Below are 17,271 nucleotides of genomic sequence, written 5' to 3'. Positions count from 1 at the left end.
CCAACCCCTGTCATAGTACTACACCCGCCTCAGAACACTGGGCCCCTCCATCAGAGAAGCAGCCCCCTCCACCCTGAGCCCCTTCCCCCATCAGAGTGCAAGGCGCTCTGCAGAGCCCACTCAGGGTGCCTGGCACGAAGTCCTCACCTCCACCCTCCACCACGGCTGCAGGCAATGAGGTCGAGGACACTGACTTCTCCCCCTCACCTTCCAGACTCCCTGCAGTGCTCTCCTAACAGGTGTCTGCCCTGTTCAGGGCCCACCAGACAAATGGTCCTCCAGCCTGGAGGCTCACGCTCCTCTCCTCCCTTTGTGGTTTCCCCACACCCCTTAGACACCACAGAAAGAGCACTGCTTCTGGAGTCAGACAGACCTGGGTGCTCTCCTAACAGGTGTCTGCCCTGTTCAGGGCCCACCAGACAAATGGTCCTCCAGCCTGGAGGCTCACGCTCCTCTCCTCCCTTTGTGGTTTCCCCACACCCCTTAGACACCACAGAAAGAGCACTGCTTCTGGAGTCAGACAGACCTGGGGTCAAAGCCAGGCACTATCACTTATAGCTAAATGATCTCAGATGTTACGAGTGTCATTTCCCTGCCTATAAAGTGAAGATAATACTGATATCTGCGCGGTTGCAGGGTTGGCTGAGGATTAAAGGAGGGGGAGAAAAGTACATAGAGAACCTAACATAATGCTTGGCACACAGTACACAATCATGGTAATTATCTGTATTAGTACCATTAGTGAGACAAATCACAGAGCAAGGGCAAGAGGAGAAACGGCACCACCTTTTCCTCTCCAGGGCCCAGCCGGCAATCAGGCAAAACAGCACATCCAGGCAGGAAGAAATGCGCACGTACACACATGCAGCATCAAAACCTCAAAGGATCACCCGTCAGCACAGCAACCAACGGGCCACACAGCACATGGAGGACGGTCCTTCCAGGTTTTGTGCCCATTTGCCCCTCACAATAACCTGATGAGCGGGCACTAGCCTCATCCTACAGATGAGGAAACTGAGGCTCAGCGAGGTTAGCTTACTTACCAAGGTCACACACAGTAGGTCAGGTTGCAGAGCTCGGACTAGAGCTCGGGCCTCTCGGGTCCTGGCCAGAGGTGTTTGCTTCCCTCCACCCCACAAGCTCCTTGGACTCGCAGCGACCCAAGTGGACCACCTTCCCAGAAGTACCTCCTTCCCAGGAGCACCTCCTTCCCCAGCCAGGCCCATCAAAGCAGCCAGGAAAAGCCCAAATCTTCCAGAATCCCCTGGCAAGGAGAGTCCCAGCAGGGATTTGCACTAACCCTCTGCTTCCCGCAAGCCTAGAGCACCCTGTTGTCGACCACCCTTCTCGGGACCCTGGGGCAGTCAGCCCAGATCTGCCATTAATCAGAGGTGTGTACAGGGGTCCGGGCTCCCTTCTGCCTCGCTGTTCCTCTAACACACCACACTCACACTCACAAGCTCCTCTCTTCACTTAACCTCACCCACCATCACCACCAGCCTAGACATAAAGAGTCATACAATTCTGGAAAATAACAGGGAGAACAGTCCTTGTCACATTACACCCTCAGCTTTAAAAAGCTCCAGATCTCTGGGGCGCATGCCAGCACCCTCACATTCTCTATAGCCCGGGAGGCTGTCTGTCGTTATAGATTCACTATTCAATGCAGATCATGAAGCCAGAGGTATTCTATTATGTCAAAGCAACTTGCTAAAGGAAAAAGAGTTGAAGACAGAAGGTTAACATTACGGAAAAAGGGTGGAGGTGGGACTTGACCTTTTTTGCTCTGTCACCTGAAAAAAGATACCCTTCTAATGTTGGGAGCTGTGAAGAAACTGGTTTAATTTAGTGTAGCCCACATTTTGCTCAAAATAGTTTTGAAATGTCAGAATCTAAGTCTAGACTCTTAGGAAGCTAGTGGTAAAGGGATCCAGGAATAAGGTTAAAAACAGATGACTTGAACCCAAGGTCAGAGAATCCAGCTGGCTGAGTATTTGAGAGCTAGAGGTTTGTTAGAAAGAGTCAGAGACCCAAGTTTTGTGCTGGCTTTGATACTTACTGACTATGTGACCTTGGACAAGCCATGTCTCCTCTCTCCTTTCTCTGTAAAACGAAGGGGTTGAAAGTGATTTCCAAAGTCCCTTCCAATTGTGATATTCTGCAAACCTAGTTTCATGACCACTACCAGAGAAGTACGGTGAGGTAATTACACCTCATGAAGGAACTGCTGAGTTGCCCTGGGCATGTGGCCACCCACATTAAAAGTCAAACCTCTCAGTCCTCCTTGCAGCAAGTGCCCCTGGCATGTAAACAGAAGTGTTATGTGGCAACTTTTAGGAACTGTCCCTCATAGACACCTGGTATAAGTCTTCTTAGCCTCTTCCCCCTTCCTGCTTGCTAGAATTTGGAAAGATGGCTGGAACTCAAGCAGCCACCTTGAGACAATGAGGTAGAAGGACGTGCTAAAAATGTGGAGTTATCAAGATAGAAGGTACCTGGGACCCTGATACCACAGATGGATATACTGGCCCTAGAACACCCCTTTCCAGCTTCTATGCGAGTGAAATAAACAGTCGCTTTAAGGCACTATCATTCTGGGTTTTCTGGCACACATGCAAATAGATCTTGTGTGCCTACTGAAACAAAAGCTTTAACTAGAAAGAAATACTAACATCTGCTCCACTTGAGATATTTCAAATCATTGAATCGTGCATTATACTTTAGATAAACTGTTACAAGGAAGGAGACAGCGAGACTATCAAGGATCTGATTTACTGTGTTCCTCCTAATTACCCGAGTTGCACTATGCCTGTTCCTAACAGTATCTTGGTCACCTGGTGGCAGCAACCCACAAGTGAAGGGAAAATTAGCTAGTAACTCTCCAGTTTCCCCACAACCTCAGCCCTTTACTAGTAAGGGGACCACTGCAGGTCACCAGAAGGCCAGGACATTCCTTGTGGTTCACAGGCTTGAGCTGGGCTGGTTGGTTTCCCAAGACTCCTCTCAACATTCCTCACATGCCATTCTCCAGCCTCCAGGTGGCCCTCCAGAGCCAAGGCCTCAAAATCTCCTGAGGCTGCGCAGTACAGAGGAGTCCGGAAGGCTGTGGAAACTAAACATGTTAATACATAGAAATCGGTGTCCTACCATTTCATTTTGGATGGCTCCAATCATTAGAAAGTCAAATTCCTCCCCCTCCCAAGCCATTCTGCCAGCCTATCACACTCTGAAGACAGCAAACACATTCCCTCTTAGGATTCTGTCGGTGAAATTCCCCGACTCCTCACGTGCCCCCAAGCCCCTCACTGTCCTGAATGATCTGCCCTAGACACCGCCATGTTCCTGGTTCCCAATGTGACTGACCCCAAGGCTGGGAGCACGGTGGCAGAGCCTGAAGAGGGTAACGTGCCATATTACACTATAATTTACTTTTGGAAATAAATACCTATGCTTTCATAATTCAAAATACAGGAAATTAATCTCAACACAAATCTTGATTTTTGGAACATGGTTTTCTTAAAAAAACTGAGAAACACCATTAGTGAATCTCTTAAAATACAGCACCCAACTGTCATACAGTGCTGGCAAAAGCCTAAACCAGTACAATTCTTTTGGAAAGCTATTTGGCACAATTAATCAAGTATCTTAAAAGTATTTACGCTCCTCGACTTCGTAACTCCACTTTTGGGAATGTGTCCCGAGGAAATTAGCAGAGATTCTGACACATACATGACTTGCTCGGTCCTACTCATAAGAGTCAAAAATTGTAAACGACCTAAATATTCAACAGCGGGGGAGTGATTACTTAGAGTAAACCACTCAACAGAATAAAACGTGCATTTACACGATGTTTTCAAAGATTGTGCAATGAAAAGATATTTTCTTAATGTTAAGTTTTTAAAAATAGAATTCAAAATGTACATGGTATGATTACAACTATACACAAAATTATGCTCAGAAAATAACTGGAAGAAGAAATGCACCAAAGTAAGGCTTCGTCCTTGTGCGTATTTTTCTAACTTACCATAATAGGCATGTCCAATAGAAATATTTAAAGAAAAAAAATTTACCATCATTTGATTACCGTCACGGAAATAATTAATCTCAAAGTATTTCCCCACGCAAGAAAATATAACTTTACAGTTGCGAAACCTGGCAGAAACCTCCTCAACTAAGGGACCAACAATAACACCACCAGTAATGGGTCAAATCAACTTATGTCTCCTGATACAATGCACTGAAGGGAAACATCCAAAACCAAATTGAGGGACATTCTTCAAAAATGTCAAGGTCCCGGGCTTCCCTGGTGGCGCAGTGGTTGAGAGTCCGCCTGCCGATGCAGGGGGACACGGGTTTGTGCCCCAGTCCGGGAAGATCCCACATGCCGCGGAGCGGCTGGGCCCGTGAGCCATGGCCGCTGAGCCTGCGCGTCAGGAGCCTGTGCTCCGCAACAGGAGAGGCCACAACAGTGAGAGGCCCGCGTACCCAGGGAAAAAAACAAAAAAACAAAAACAAACAAACAAAAATGTCAAGGTCCCGAAAGACAAAGACTGAGAAACTGGCCCAGATTAAAGGAGACTAAAGAGATATGACAATTAAGTTCAACATGTGATTCTGGATTAAGTCCCGAGCCAAGCACTACATTCCTGACTTTGATCATTGTACTCTGGTTATGTAAGAGAATGGAAACACTGAAGTGTTTATGGGGGCAAAGGAGAGTCATGTCTGTAAACTTTATATATGCAGAGGGAGAATATGATAAAACAAATGTGATAAAACGTTAATCTGGCCGAAGGGCAGATGGAAATCTTTTATATTCTTCTTGCAGCTCTTCTCTAAGGCTATTTCAAACTTAGAGTTAGGGGGAAAACACCTAAAATAAGACAGAAAAAAAAGAGATGCCTAGAATACAACCAAATACTGCCCCCACCTCTTCCACAGGCTTCCTGAAATCCTCGGCCATCTATCCAGTGTCACTGGCACTTTCCCATGTAAGAGCAGTGCTTATCTGCCCTTCTTCACTTCCAGCTGACTGCTCTCCTCTGCTCACCTGACATGGTGTAGTTTTTTTAATAAGAACTATTATACAGAATCTGCAAAGAACTTTGCATGCAACACATACCTAGAATGGCTTTGATGAGTGAGGGTGCGGGGGAGAAATGCTAATTTTTAAATATAGGTAATTTATGCCCCTTAAATGGGCAAATTTTAAGCATCTGTCACCGAGCACTACGGCTAAATACCCCCTTCACAAGGAGCTAATAAGGCCTAACCTCAAACCTAGTTTGAAGATTTCGCCACTGATATTTCCCAATGTTCAAATAAATGTCCACCACCCAGCAGGCTTCGAAATAAAAACGAGCACCGCCTGGATGGCGTGTGTGTGTGTGCGTGTGTGTCTGTGTGTCTGTGTGTGTCTGTGTGTGTGTGAGAGTGACAGAAAGACAGAAGCCTGGCCCTGGGATGTGGACCCCTGACTAGCTACAGCTGAGGAGCTAAATGTGCTTAAGAATGAGAGAGAAGTAGGAAAGCGCTTGGCTGGCACAGAACCCAAGAGAGGATTCTTTAATCCCTACATCGAGGGCCTAGGGATGCGGCCATGATAATGATAAGAGCTGCAAGTACAGAGTGTTTGTTGCGTGACCAGGAGCCAGCTAAGCTGCTCATATGACTATCTAGTTCATTCTCTTGGCAAGTGAATTAAGTAGGTAATTTCATTATACCTATTCTATAGATAAGGAAGCGGAGACAAAGAACAGTTAGAAACTTGCTCAACGTCACTGGCAAGTAGGTAAGAGAGCTGTGACACAGACCCAAGATGAAGTGGAAAGACCGATTCCTAGAGCCACACACATCTCACTGCTTGCTCCTATAAATGCACAGCCAGCTGCACGTCTTATATTTTGCTTCCTTTTAAAAGCCACACCTTATACATGGGCTACACAGTTTTCCCACCTGTTTCCACAGCACAAACGTGGCTGTCAACAAGGGAGAGTTCAGAGGCAGGACAACTGATCTGAGAGCTTATGAAAACAGGTTTTCTTATCCTGAAATTGCAACTGCAGTGCATTTAACCAGGACTTAAGTCCTAAAGCTTTTAATGTTGTGGAAAACCTCTTCTAGAGCCAAGAGGGCTCTGGGTTGCTGCCAGCCTGGTGTGCCAGGCCTGCTAACAAGGAAGAGCTGGTGGAGGGAGCAGAGAATTAGGTAGCAGGGACGAAGGAAGAGCAGGTGAATTCCCACTCCGGAAACCCAACCCTGCCTCAAAGCTCCATTAATTGAAAAGAAAATAACAATTCAAGTGCTCATGACTCATGAGGTACATCTGTGCTTTGACATACAGTATATCATTCAGTCCCCTAAAGCTGAGGGTCTAAACCGGCATTTTCTACCCCTCTGGCCTTAACCCAAGAGCCAAGTCATAAAATCACCTCGGTGGGTTACCACCAGCATTTTTAAAAATAACATTAAAAAGGAAACATCCATGCTTCCCTGGTGGCACAGTGGCTAAGAATGCAAGGGACATGGGTTTGAGCCCTGGTCTGGGAAGATCCCACATGCCACGGAGCAACTAAGCCCGTGCACCACAAATACTGAGCCTGCGCTCTAGAGCCCACGAGCCACAACTACTGAAGCCCGCGTGCCTAGAGTCCGTGCTCCGCAACAAGAGAAGCCACCGCAACGAGAAGCCTGCGCCCCGCAACGAAGAGTAGCCCCTCTTCGCCGCAACTAGAGAAAGCCCGCATTCAGCAACGAAGACCCAACACAGCCAAAAATTAATTAACTAATTTTTAAAAATTAAAGAGAAAAGGAAACATCAGTCTGTACCATAAGCAGCAAGACTGTTTTGGGTGAAAAATCTGCATCTGTTATGTTCATATAGACATATATGTACTTGATTATAATGTAAAATGCAAAATTGTTCTTCCAGGAGTTGCAGTAAAAACGTTTGAAAAACTGCTATAAACAATCTGTGTGGGAGGTAGTACCATCCCCACTTTACAGATGTGAAAACTGAGGTTCAAAGAACTTAAGGAGGGCTTCCCTGGTGGCACAGTGGTTGAGAGTCTGCCTGCCAATGCAGGGGACGTGGGTTCGTGCCCCGGTCCGGGAAGATCCCACATGCCGCGGAGCGGCTGGGCCCGTGAGCCATGGCCGCTGAGCCTGCGCGTCCGGAGCCTGTGCTCCGTAACGGGAGAGGCCACAATGGTGAGAGGCCCGCATACCGCAAAAAAAAAAAAAAAGAACTTAAGGAATTCAACTTGGGTGAAGTCTAAAAGGGCAGAGCCGGGACTCAGAGGTCTTCTGGGCACAGATTAGAAGCTCTTCTCTTTGCCCATCAATGTGCACACTTCCCACTGGTATCCCTCGAGGTCTCTCCACTCCCCAGAGCTCCACCCAGAACAAGACCCGAAAGGCCAGCAAGTCTGCTTTCCCTTCCGATCTAGCTACTGAGCACAACCAACGAGAAAGAGCTTCGATGACTGCCTGAGCCATCTTCTCTGCTACCCGCTTGTGCACACTTCCCTAAACGCCTGCAGAGAAACGCAAAAACGGCACATGCTTCAGCCAAGTGATGCCTCACAGTGTCACTAGTGTATGTGGCTTGTAACATGGGCAGAAGTTGTGCCACACCACTCGGCCCAAAGCTGCAACCTTGGCTGGCAAAATACTGTCCACCACGTAAAATTAATGTCAACTTGTAAATGTCTCCAGTTTGTAGTTGGACAACAGCAATAAGTATAAGCTTTTTGGAAATACAGATCCCTGGGCCTTCCCCTTCAAGAAAATCACCTCGTGGATCTGGAGAGCCCAGGAATCCATTTTTACGCATACCTCCCTAAGGCGGTTGGATTCACAGCCAGGTTGGAAGGCCATTATTCCATCTTTTTAAAAACCCCTCCCTGGACTCCATACCACTCCCCTCTTCCTCACAGCCAGAATGTTCCATCTCCCTCCCCGCCTTCTACCCACTCCTCAGCATTGTCAGAGCTGTCAGCCCCCCACCATCAAAGAGGCTCTTGGTGGAGGTCCAGCAATGACCTCCACATGGATAACCCAACGGGCACCTCCATTTCTCGTTTCGCTCAGCCTCTTGAACCCAGGCAGAACTCGCTTGGTCTCCCTTCTACCTCTCCAGCCACCCTTCCTATCTTCTTTGTAAATCCACCTCCACCATCCTGCAAATGCGGGAGTTCTTCAGGGCTCACTCACTCAGTCCATCTTCTCTTCCTGCCCCACACCCTCCCCTGGGGTCCCCCACCTGAGCAGCACCCCTAAATTAACATCCTCAGCCCAGACCTCCTTTCTGAGCGCCACACCCTCACATCCTGCTCACTCAGCAGCTCTAAACCGGGGTCAAGTGTAATTCTCAAATGTTAAAAACCCAGTTCTCATACAAAGAAAGACTGAGCACATTTCAAAGGGTTATTAACTCATTAATAAGGGACCCACTAAAATGACAAAGCTTGGTCAAAAGAGGATATAAGAAGAAAAAGGTTAATAAAAAGATTTTAAAAAGAGGTTATAGGGAATTCCCTGGCGGCCCAGTGGTTAAGACTCCATGCTTCCACTGCCGGGGGCCTGGGTTCAATCCCTAGTCGGGGAACTAAGATCCCGCAAGCCATGCAGCACGCCCCCCCCCAAAAAAAAGAAGTAGTTATAAGAAACTTACAAGTGGTGGATGAAAAACAGGTATGATATGATTGCTAAATGAGATACCAAGCCGGTTAATGTCCTGAAGGATCTCTCTTCTCTACCAAACAGAAATCATTTGCATCCTTTCTAACTTTACAGAGTATGGGTCCTCAGGAATAATAAACAAAGTGACATTCCCTAAAGTACTGGATGCCGCTGAGGTGGGCTTCCTAGACAATGCTCCAGTGTGACATTAGAAAGTCACTAGATCATCTTTTATTTCCAAGTTTGGCGATAATTTTCCTTACGCTGGGGTCTATGAATTTGGATGGGGAAATATCACATCTCTATTTTCACTAATTTCACTGAAATTTAGCCTTCCCTTTATTATAAATGTAGGTAACTAATTACAGTAGCACTTGCAGTGTCTGTGACTTTACCATCAACAGAAGTCACATTTTCTCATCACAAGAGGTTTGCTGCAGATATCCTGAAACACTGTCTATGCTTATCACTACTTAAAATTACAGAAATTATCAAACTTGCCGCTAGATCTTCTTATATGACGCATTTAAAAAATACATACTATTTTGTCACAATTTATTATATTTTAATAACTATATTTCAATATCACTGGTTTCTTTCGTAATCCTATGCATTCTGTTTTATACATTTAAAAACATTTTTCTAAGAAAGGGTCCATAAGTCTTCAGAGAGGCCTTTCCTGACTCCCTGCAGTAGGATAGGGACCCCTGTTACACATTCTCTTACCACCTTATCTTCCTCCTTCCAGCACTTACTACCTGAATTAAATAATAAATTAGTGGCTCTCTCACTAGGCAATGGGAGGAAGGGATGGTGTCCATCTTAGTTATATTTTGTCCCAAATGCTTTGGTATAGTATGTCTGGCTCATAAAATACTCTCAAGAAGTATCTGTTAAAAACAAAAAAAAGGGGGCTTCCCTGTTGGCACAGTGGTTAAGAATCCGCCTGCCAATGCAGGGGACACGGGTTGGAGCCCTGGTCCGGGAAGATCCCACATGCAGTGGAGCAACTAAGCCCGTGCACCACAGCTACTGAGCCTGTGCTGTTGAGCCCGTGAGCCACAACTACTGAGCCCACGTGCCACAACTACTGAAGCCAGCGTGTCTAGAACCCATGCTCCGCGATAAGAGAAGTCAACGCAATGAGAAGCCTGCGCACCGCAAGGAAGAGTAGCCCCCACTCGCCGCACCTAGAGAAAGCCTGCACGCAGCAACGAGGACCCAACGCAGCCAAAAATAAATAAATTAATTAATTAATTAAAAACAAACAAAACACCAACAAAAAAGAAAGATCTGTGGAATAAATGAACATCTGTGACACGTGCAACATGCAGACAGTGGTCCATGCTTCTTTGAAATGAGGAGCATGTACAACACTCTGCCCAGGACCCAGCGGGTCAGACCCCTTGATGACAACAAACCTGCTTGTTCCTCGGGAGCCTGCCCTACTTGGCCCTATAACAGAGCTTTCCAGCCAAGCCCACATCTTGGCTCAGAAGCTAGATCACCCTAATGTTTTAAGCCCCAATGTAAGGCCCTCGACCTAGATCTCCATTAATACTTTCCACGCGAAGGATTAAAGGATCTGCTCACAAATTAAAGACATCTGCTCGAGCCAAGGGGTTAGACAAATGGTGGGATTCTTTGGGGCGATGGATTCTCTACCCCTGCCCCAGCCAGCTGTGAGGAGTGGGGAACTCTGAAGCGGGGCACAAGCTCACCATCAGGCCATCTGGGAACAGAGCACACATCCACCTGGGGGCTCAGTATGACCTTGGGGGATAAAAAGACGCAAAAAGGCTATTCTAATCCCATACTCCTGAGTGTTTAACCCCGACTCCCCAGCACTGCATGACTGCAAAGCTAATCATTTAGAAGTGGTCATAAACTGGTGTGTGGAAAGAGGCCCTGTTGGACGTAGGTGGTCAGAGGGGACAGCTATCTAGAGCCATGCAGGAGGGTAATGAGAAGGGCAGGAAGGATGGTCAGTGAGGGCCTGGCTATGGCCCCTACTCAGGCCATCAGGGAGCTAAAGGGCAAGGTTCACGGACTCCCCAGGTAAATGGCTGGTGCTGCGATTTCAGAAAATAGCACCTGCCAAGGAGGCTGCTCAAACATTCAGGCGACCCACTCATCTGCCTATGTCCTCCCCTTCCAGGCCATGACCATCAATGGTCTCTCTCTTCCTGCTCTGTCAGCCTACTCATCCCTCTTTTGGGGTAACAGTACTCAACCAGCTTACCTCACCCAGCTCATGTGGGACTCAAAACTACACAGGTGTGAAATATGTGGAAATGCTTTGCAAACTCTAAAGCCCTCTACAAATGTACCAGGGGTCTTCTAATTCTCGTTGCCAGGTCAAATGGGTAGCCAGAGGCCTGGGTCAGGGCCACAGGATGGGCCAGGCAGGAGGAACAGAGCTCCTTCCCTCTCCCACTGAAACCTAGGACACCAGGTTTCCCTAGGGGGAAAAGGAAGTGGGGGGCAAGTAAACCATGGAAGTCCCGCAACGTAGGAGAACTTAGGCTCTCCTACACCCCATGCGCACTCTCTGGTCCACTGTCATTTAGCCTCCAAAACCTACCACAATCACCAAGGGAGACACAAGAGCCCCACAGAACAAAACCACAAAGCTGGGGCATACCTTCCAGGGAGGCGGTGTGGTTGGTATCTCCATTCTCAAGAGAGGATCCACTTTCAGAAGAAAGGGGAAACACAGAGCACTTGAATCCTCAGTTCCTCTGTCCGCATGCACGTGTGCCTGTGCGCGCGCGCACACACACACACACACACACACACACACACACACACACACCCATCCAGAGGCTCTGCAGCGGCCCAGTGCAGAGGGGCAAGGAGCCATCAGGAGCTCAGCTCCATGGGACTGTGACGGGGAGAGTCCTGGCTGCACGGGCCCCCCAGCCGTGTCTCGCAGCCTCCGCTCACACCCGCTCTGGCCCTTCACTGGCTTCCGGGCGCCCCTTCTCCAACGATCTGAGGTGACTGCTGTGGCTCCTATTTATTGGGCACGTCCACGTGCCACACAGTGTGCTGGGTGCTTCCTGTATTATTTCTGATCCTTTCAGCTTTGCAAGATGGATATCATTACCACCACTGACAACAAGAAAACAGTCAGGGCCCAAGGTCACATAGCTCCTGAGTGTCTAGCTGGCTAAAAGCCCATGTTCTTTCTATACCATCGCACTGGACTACATCTTGTAGATAACAGAGAAGAAAGTAAGAGGAAGAAAGTGTTGTTTTGGGAAAATTAATCCAGTCTCTCCCGCTCCAACCCAACCCTCCACTGTGGCGTAACTGCTCTTGTTATTAAAAGGGCCGTTTTCATCATATCTCTCCATTGCCTAAAGAATCAAGTCCCAAAAGCTTTGTCAGGCATTTAAGATTCTTTCCAATTCACTTTTCCAGCCTCGTTTCCCCAACCCCACACTCAAATCCTCCCTTCCATCCAGCCCAGCCCATCACTCCTCATTGCCCACGTTTCTGTCTTGCCTTCCCTGCCTGCAACACTAATTCCTTCAACCAAACACAGACTGGGGGTAACTGCACGCCAGGTCTGGGCGAGGTGCTGGGACAGGGAGGATCCCCGCTGTCACAGAGCTCAGAGTCTGCCTTCCTTGTGAGGCATGAGCTGCGGCCCTTCTCTGGCCCCTTGGTGCCCCAGAGAATGACCCTGGTCCGAATCCACAGCACTGTGTTTGCCACTCCTACGGCACTCAGTCATTCCAACTCATGTGCCAGTTCTGTTTTAAAACTTCCTCTGTAATGTGTTTACTTCTGTGGGAAAAGTGCACTTCAGGTTCCAAGCAGCATTATCAATGGCAATTAGGCTCTCATGCCAGCCCACAAAAGCCTATTAAATATATAGAGGTGTAGAGCCTAAATACGTGTACATTAAAAGCTCTGCAGGAGAGAACAGGGCAAACATCTGCTGCTTCCTGCACCCCTACCCACTGTGCCATCAAGTTCTGAGCTTCACGCCACCCTCTGGGGCAGAGGCCTGAGCAGTGGCTTGGGAGGAGGGAAGCAGGTGGGAGCTGGCACGACAGAGATGGAGGGGGAAGAACGCTGATGTGTAATTCAGGGGCCTGGCTCCCATCCCCACTCTGTCTTTACAAACTAGGCGGCCTCAAGTGGGTGAGTCCCTTCCCTCTCAAAACCTCACTTTTCTCTTTTAAAATCAGGGAGCTGAGTTAGGTCAGTAGTTCTCAGACCTCTGAAGCTCACAGATTGGCAGGATATATTTTTAAACATGTATTTAAAGTATAAGTTTAAAAATATATAATGTGTATTACATATATATTTTAAAATAAATTTTATCAATTAAAGGCTTTTAAAAAAAATCACAATATACTATCACTGCTTTCATTTTTTTCAAAAGGACATTATAAACCACTCCTCCACCCCACCCCACCCCCCACATGCACTCCCTCAATATGGACACCGTGTCAGAGAAATGAAGTTTTTAAACCGGAAATATTTGGAATCACGAAAAAAAAAAAAGCCATTCACCATTGTTATTTTTCCAATTTGTCCGTGAACCAGTGCAAACTTCATCACAGCCCAGCTCCAGGCCTCAGCCTGACGATGGAACCCTTGAGCTGGGTGAGGCTGAGTCCTCTCCAGCTCTGACATTACTCCACTCTGAGCGAGCTCTGGATGGAGACTATACAACAATCAGCATGGATGGCCCTGGGGAAGGGTCAGCTGCAGGAAGGAGCTGAGTGGGACAGCAGGAAGGGGCAGTCGGCTGCAGGGGTAGGGACAGGACAGCCTGGCCTCCCCAGCTGCAGGCCCAGGGCAGAGACACCCAGCCTGGAACTAACCTGTCCCAAGTGTTGACTAGCGCTGTTTCCACCCCAGAGTGTGGAAGGCTGCGAGTCCCCAAAGAAACTTTTTAAAAAGTTCCTTTACTAACTTTTTCTGATCAAAAACTAATGCACATTCATATAGAAAACTTGGTAAGTACCAAAAAAGCATAAGCAAAGAAGTAGGCAAAAGTCACCCACAACTCCACCTTCCAGAACAATCACTATAAACATTTTGATGCACTGCTAATCCCTCAAACACTTTTGTAGCTATCTTCAGCCACCCTGGGATTCAGTTTTGTATCCTGCTTTTCCCCTAGTTATCACACTCAAATACTCCTCCATGTCCTTAGATATTCTTCATAGCATCATAACATATTTTGATAATAAACCCAGCATTGTAGTAAATACCAATATTCTTTATAAACATTACTTTCCGTGGTATGGATAGGGCCAGAAATCATTTAAACATGCTGCCGTTGTTAAGCATTTAAGCCACTTCCATATTTTTGCTGTTGTAAAAAACGTGGTGGGTGTACACCCCTGCCCATGAATCTCTGTAGACCCCTTTACACTTCTCTGTATCTCTTGGGTCACAGCCCAGTGCTCTGCGCGTATCTGCCCCCAGTAAATACTGAGTGGACAAAGAAACCCAATCCACTCCCAGGAGCTTCGGAACCCTTATCAGATGGACGTAGAGTTTATATTTACAAAGGCCCACCCTGGTGTCCACCCGCCACTCATCACTGACCCTACACCTCAGGCTCACACCTGCTAAGTCAATCTTGGGCTTGGGGAAAGGAGAAGATGTCAATTCCTTGTTGAGGCCTCCCAGGTTCTAGGGCTCTCAGCAAACCTACCCACTCTCCACACCTCCAGGTGGAGGGCATCAGCAGACCTCAATTGCCTAGAGGACTCCCACAGCCCCTCCTGAGGGCTCAACCCACCCCTTAGGAAAGTCATGGGTGACCTCCCTCTAAATTAATGTATGGCTCCCCTTCAGGGGTGCTCCCAGAACTTCAAGTATCAGCACTCACTGTTCTGTCTTTATCTGCTCACAGGACTGACTCCCCTGCCCAACGCAGGGCAACACCAGAGGGCAGGAACAATATGTGTTTTGCTCCCTGCCCAAAATCCAACCCAGTACCAGCCAAACAATGGAGTTGATAAATAAATGTTTGCTGAATGAAACTTCTTTCTGGTCTGAGTCTCAAGCCTTTTATTTTCACAGGAGGGAGAGGAAAGGGGAAGAAGAGAGGAAAGTAGGACCTCCTAAAACAGCCCAAGTGCAAAGACGTGATAGCGGGTGGCACTGGAGATGGCCCCCTCTGCACAGTCCAGCAGTCCTGCCTGGCCTAGAAACCAGCCCAGACCAACGGGCAGCAGGAACAGAATACAAACAGATCAAACACACCTAGATTCGGGGAAGTGACACTGCCCCACTCCAGCCTCGTTTCTCTCCAAGAGAATGGTCAGATCTAGAGGGGCAAGGACCTTCCTTTCCCACCCATTTTCATACAACTAGAAAATACAGGGCCACTCCTCACTGGCGAACCCAGAAGGTCAGGGTATTGAGAGATGGAAGTATTTAAAGCAACTCAAGCCACACTCCATTTTTTTCTCCTCACGTTTCATCCAGCATCCTCGCCACACCCAAAAGAAAAAACCTGTAAAATCTGGGTTGGAGACAGTGCCAGCAGCAGGAGGTTCCCTTCAGAAACTTCAGGTAAAAAAGGAGCCAAGATTGTCCTAAAATAAGGCAGACCAGAAGTTATACTAGAGGTGTGGAGGGAGGCCGTATTATCCTATCACACACCCACAGCAACACCAAGGCCAAACCTGGGGCCCTGGGTGCTGTGGACACACCCATTCCAACCTCTCTCAGGGATGCCCTGCGGCATTCCTCCGCCACCCCACAAGGGTAGCAAACTCCTCCGGAGAGCCTGCACTCCCATCACCCTGGCCCACCCCTTCTCCACTCCTGTACGGTTTTGCAGTTTAGAGCTACGTCCTCTGATTTCTCATCCGACCCTCCTGGCAACCTTGTTAGAGTGGTATTTAAAGCGTCCCCATTTCATGGATGAGAAGATTAAGTCAGGTACATTAAACGATAGGCCGCGTCACAAGCCAGAAAGTGGCTGAGGTTCCAGCCAGCCTCAGTTGGGTGAAGGAGCTTAACTCCCCCGCGGTGACCCCACCCGGCCCCGCCAAGCCTGGCCGGCTGGCGGAGATCCACGTGGTGACTGGAGGTTCGCGGCTGCTCAGAGCCGAAACCAAGAACTAGGTGGCTGGCTCCAGAACAAGGTTTCCGGCAGTGCTGGTGGCAAGCACCCACCCCCTTCTTACCCCGTACTCACACAGGTGCAGGGCCCGGAGTCTGGGATACAGCACCGCCGCAAGCCGCCGGCGTCCGGCCCTAGCCCGCGGCCGCCCCTGACCTGCGCCCCTGCAAAGTTGTGTCCGCGGCGCAAACCCCCCACCCCCGCGAGGTATCGCCCAGCGCCCCCGGGGTCCCCCACCCCGGGCTCCTTTCGACCTTTGAGCCCCGGAGCACCCCGCTGCGAGTGCACGGCGACCGCCCCGCTGCCTCCCCCGCAGCCACCGGGTCCCCGCCTGCTCGGCACGCACGCCCCCAACCAGGCGCCCGGAGGCAACTATCTCCCCGCACGTCCCGGGAGGGCCGGGAGCAGGGACCTCGGACCCTCGCCGGGCGCACGTGCCGTCCCGGCCCGGACCCCAGCGCCACAGCCTCACCCAGACCGCCAGCAGCAGCAGCAACCACGCCGGCACGACCCGCGCCATCCCCGCCGCAGCTGCCCACGGCCGGTTCTGGTCCCCACTCGGGCTCCCGCGACCGCAGCTCCGCCGGGGGCAGCCACCGCCGCCACTTCCCAGCCGCTCCCCGCCTCCGAGTTCCCGGTGCCACGTCTGCCAAAGCATGCGCACCGCGCTGGCAGAGCCTGCCGGGGAGAAGTGCGTGCTGGGAGTTGTAGTTTGCAGCATGGCTGAGCAGGGGTCCGCGGGTGTGAACTTGGCCCCCAGGCCAGGTAGAAGTCTGAGTGGAGTGCGGCATGGTCAGGGTCAAAGAGTAAGGGAAAGCAGTTAATTTGGGGGGCTTGCTCTGTGCCTAGAACTTTAGAAACAAGATCTCCTTCAGCTCAGGTAAGTTTTATTTTCCACACTTTGAGGATGAGGTGGCGGCCCAGAGAACTTAATATGACCCAGATCACACAGCCTGGAAATGGCAGAGTCCGGTGCTGCTTGTGGAGGATAGGAAAAGCCGTCGTCCCTGCCTCCCTCCTACTGTTTCTTTTTTTCATTCAGAAAACTGTATTGAGCTGTTGGAAAACAGTTTGACATTTCCTCAAAAAGTTGAACAGAGATGACCTTATAACCCAACAATTCCATTCCTGGGCAAAAGACTTGAAAACAGGTATTCAAACAGATACTTGTACACAAATGTTCATAGCAGCATTATTCACAATAGCCAAGAGGTGGAAACAACCCAAGTGTCTATTGAGAGATAAATGGATAAACAAAATGTGATATATTCATACAGTGGGATATTATTCAGTCATTAAAAGGAATGAACTACAGATGTATGCAGCAATGTGGATGAAACTCGAACATATTATGCTAAGAATGGAGCCAGACACAAAAGTATGCATATTGTATGATTACATTTATATAAACCATCCAGAAATAGGCAAATTCATAGTGACAGAAAGCAGAGTAATGATTGCCTGGGGCTGGGGGGAGGAGG

At 48.9% G+C, this 17,271-nt stretch overlaps 1 protein-coding gene across 1 annotated transcript in view; it reads right to left on the bottom strand.

Annotated features, from left to right (window-relative positions):
- PDIA5 (protein disulfide isomerase family A member 5) overlaps positions 1 to 16,422 on the bottom strand; it is a 93,137-nt gene extending 76,715 nt beyond the window's left edge. Inside the window, exon 1 of the mRNA XM_024756500.1 lies at positions 16,263 to 16,422. Coding sequence (XP_024612268.1) covers positions 16,263 to 16,310 — 48 coding nt within the window. The 5' untranslated portion in view covers positions 16,311 to 16,422. The remainder of the gene's footprint in view (positions 1 to 16,262) is intronic.
- Positions 16,423 to 17,271: the final 849 nt, after the last annotated feature.

The sequence above is a fragment of the Neophocaena asiaeorientalis genome, unplaced genomic scaffold, assembly GCF_003031525.2.
Source record: "Neophocaena asiaeorientalis asiaeorientalis breed wild unplaced genomic scaffold, Neophocaena_asiaeorientalis_V1.1 scaffold22, whole genome shotgun sequence".
In the NCBI taxonomy this organism is placed as follows: Eukaryota; Metazoa; Chordata; class Mammalia; order Artiodactyla; family Phocoenidae; genus Neophocaena; species Neophocaena asiaeorientalis.
The sequence above is the reverse complement of the archived record's forward strand: the minus strand, read 5'-3'. Positions and strand labels throughout refer to the sequence as shown.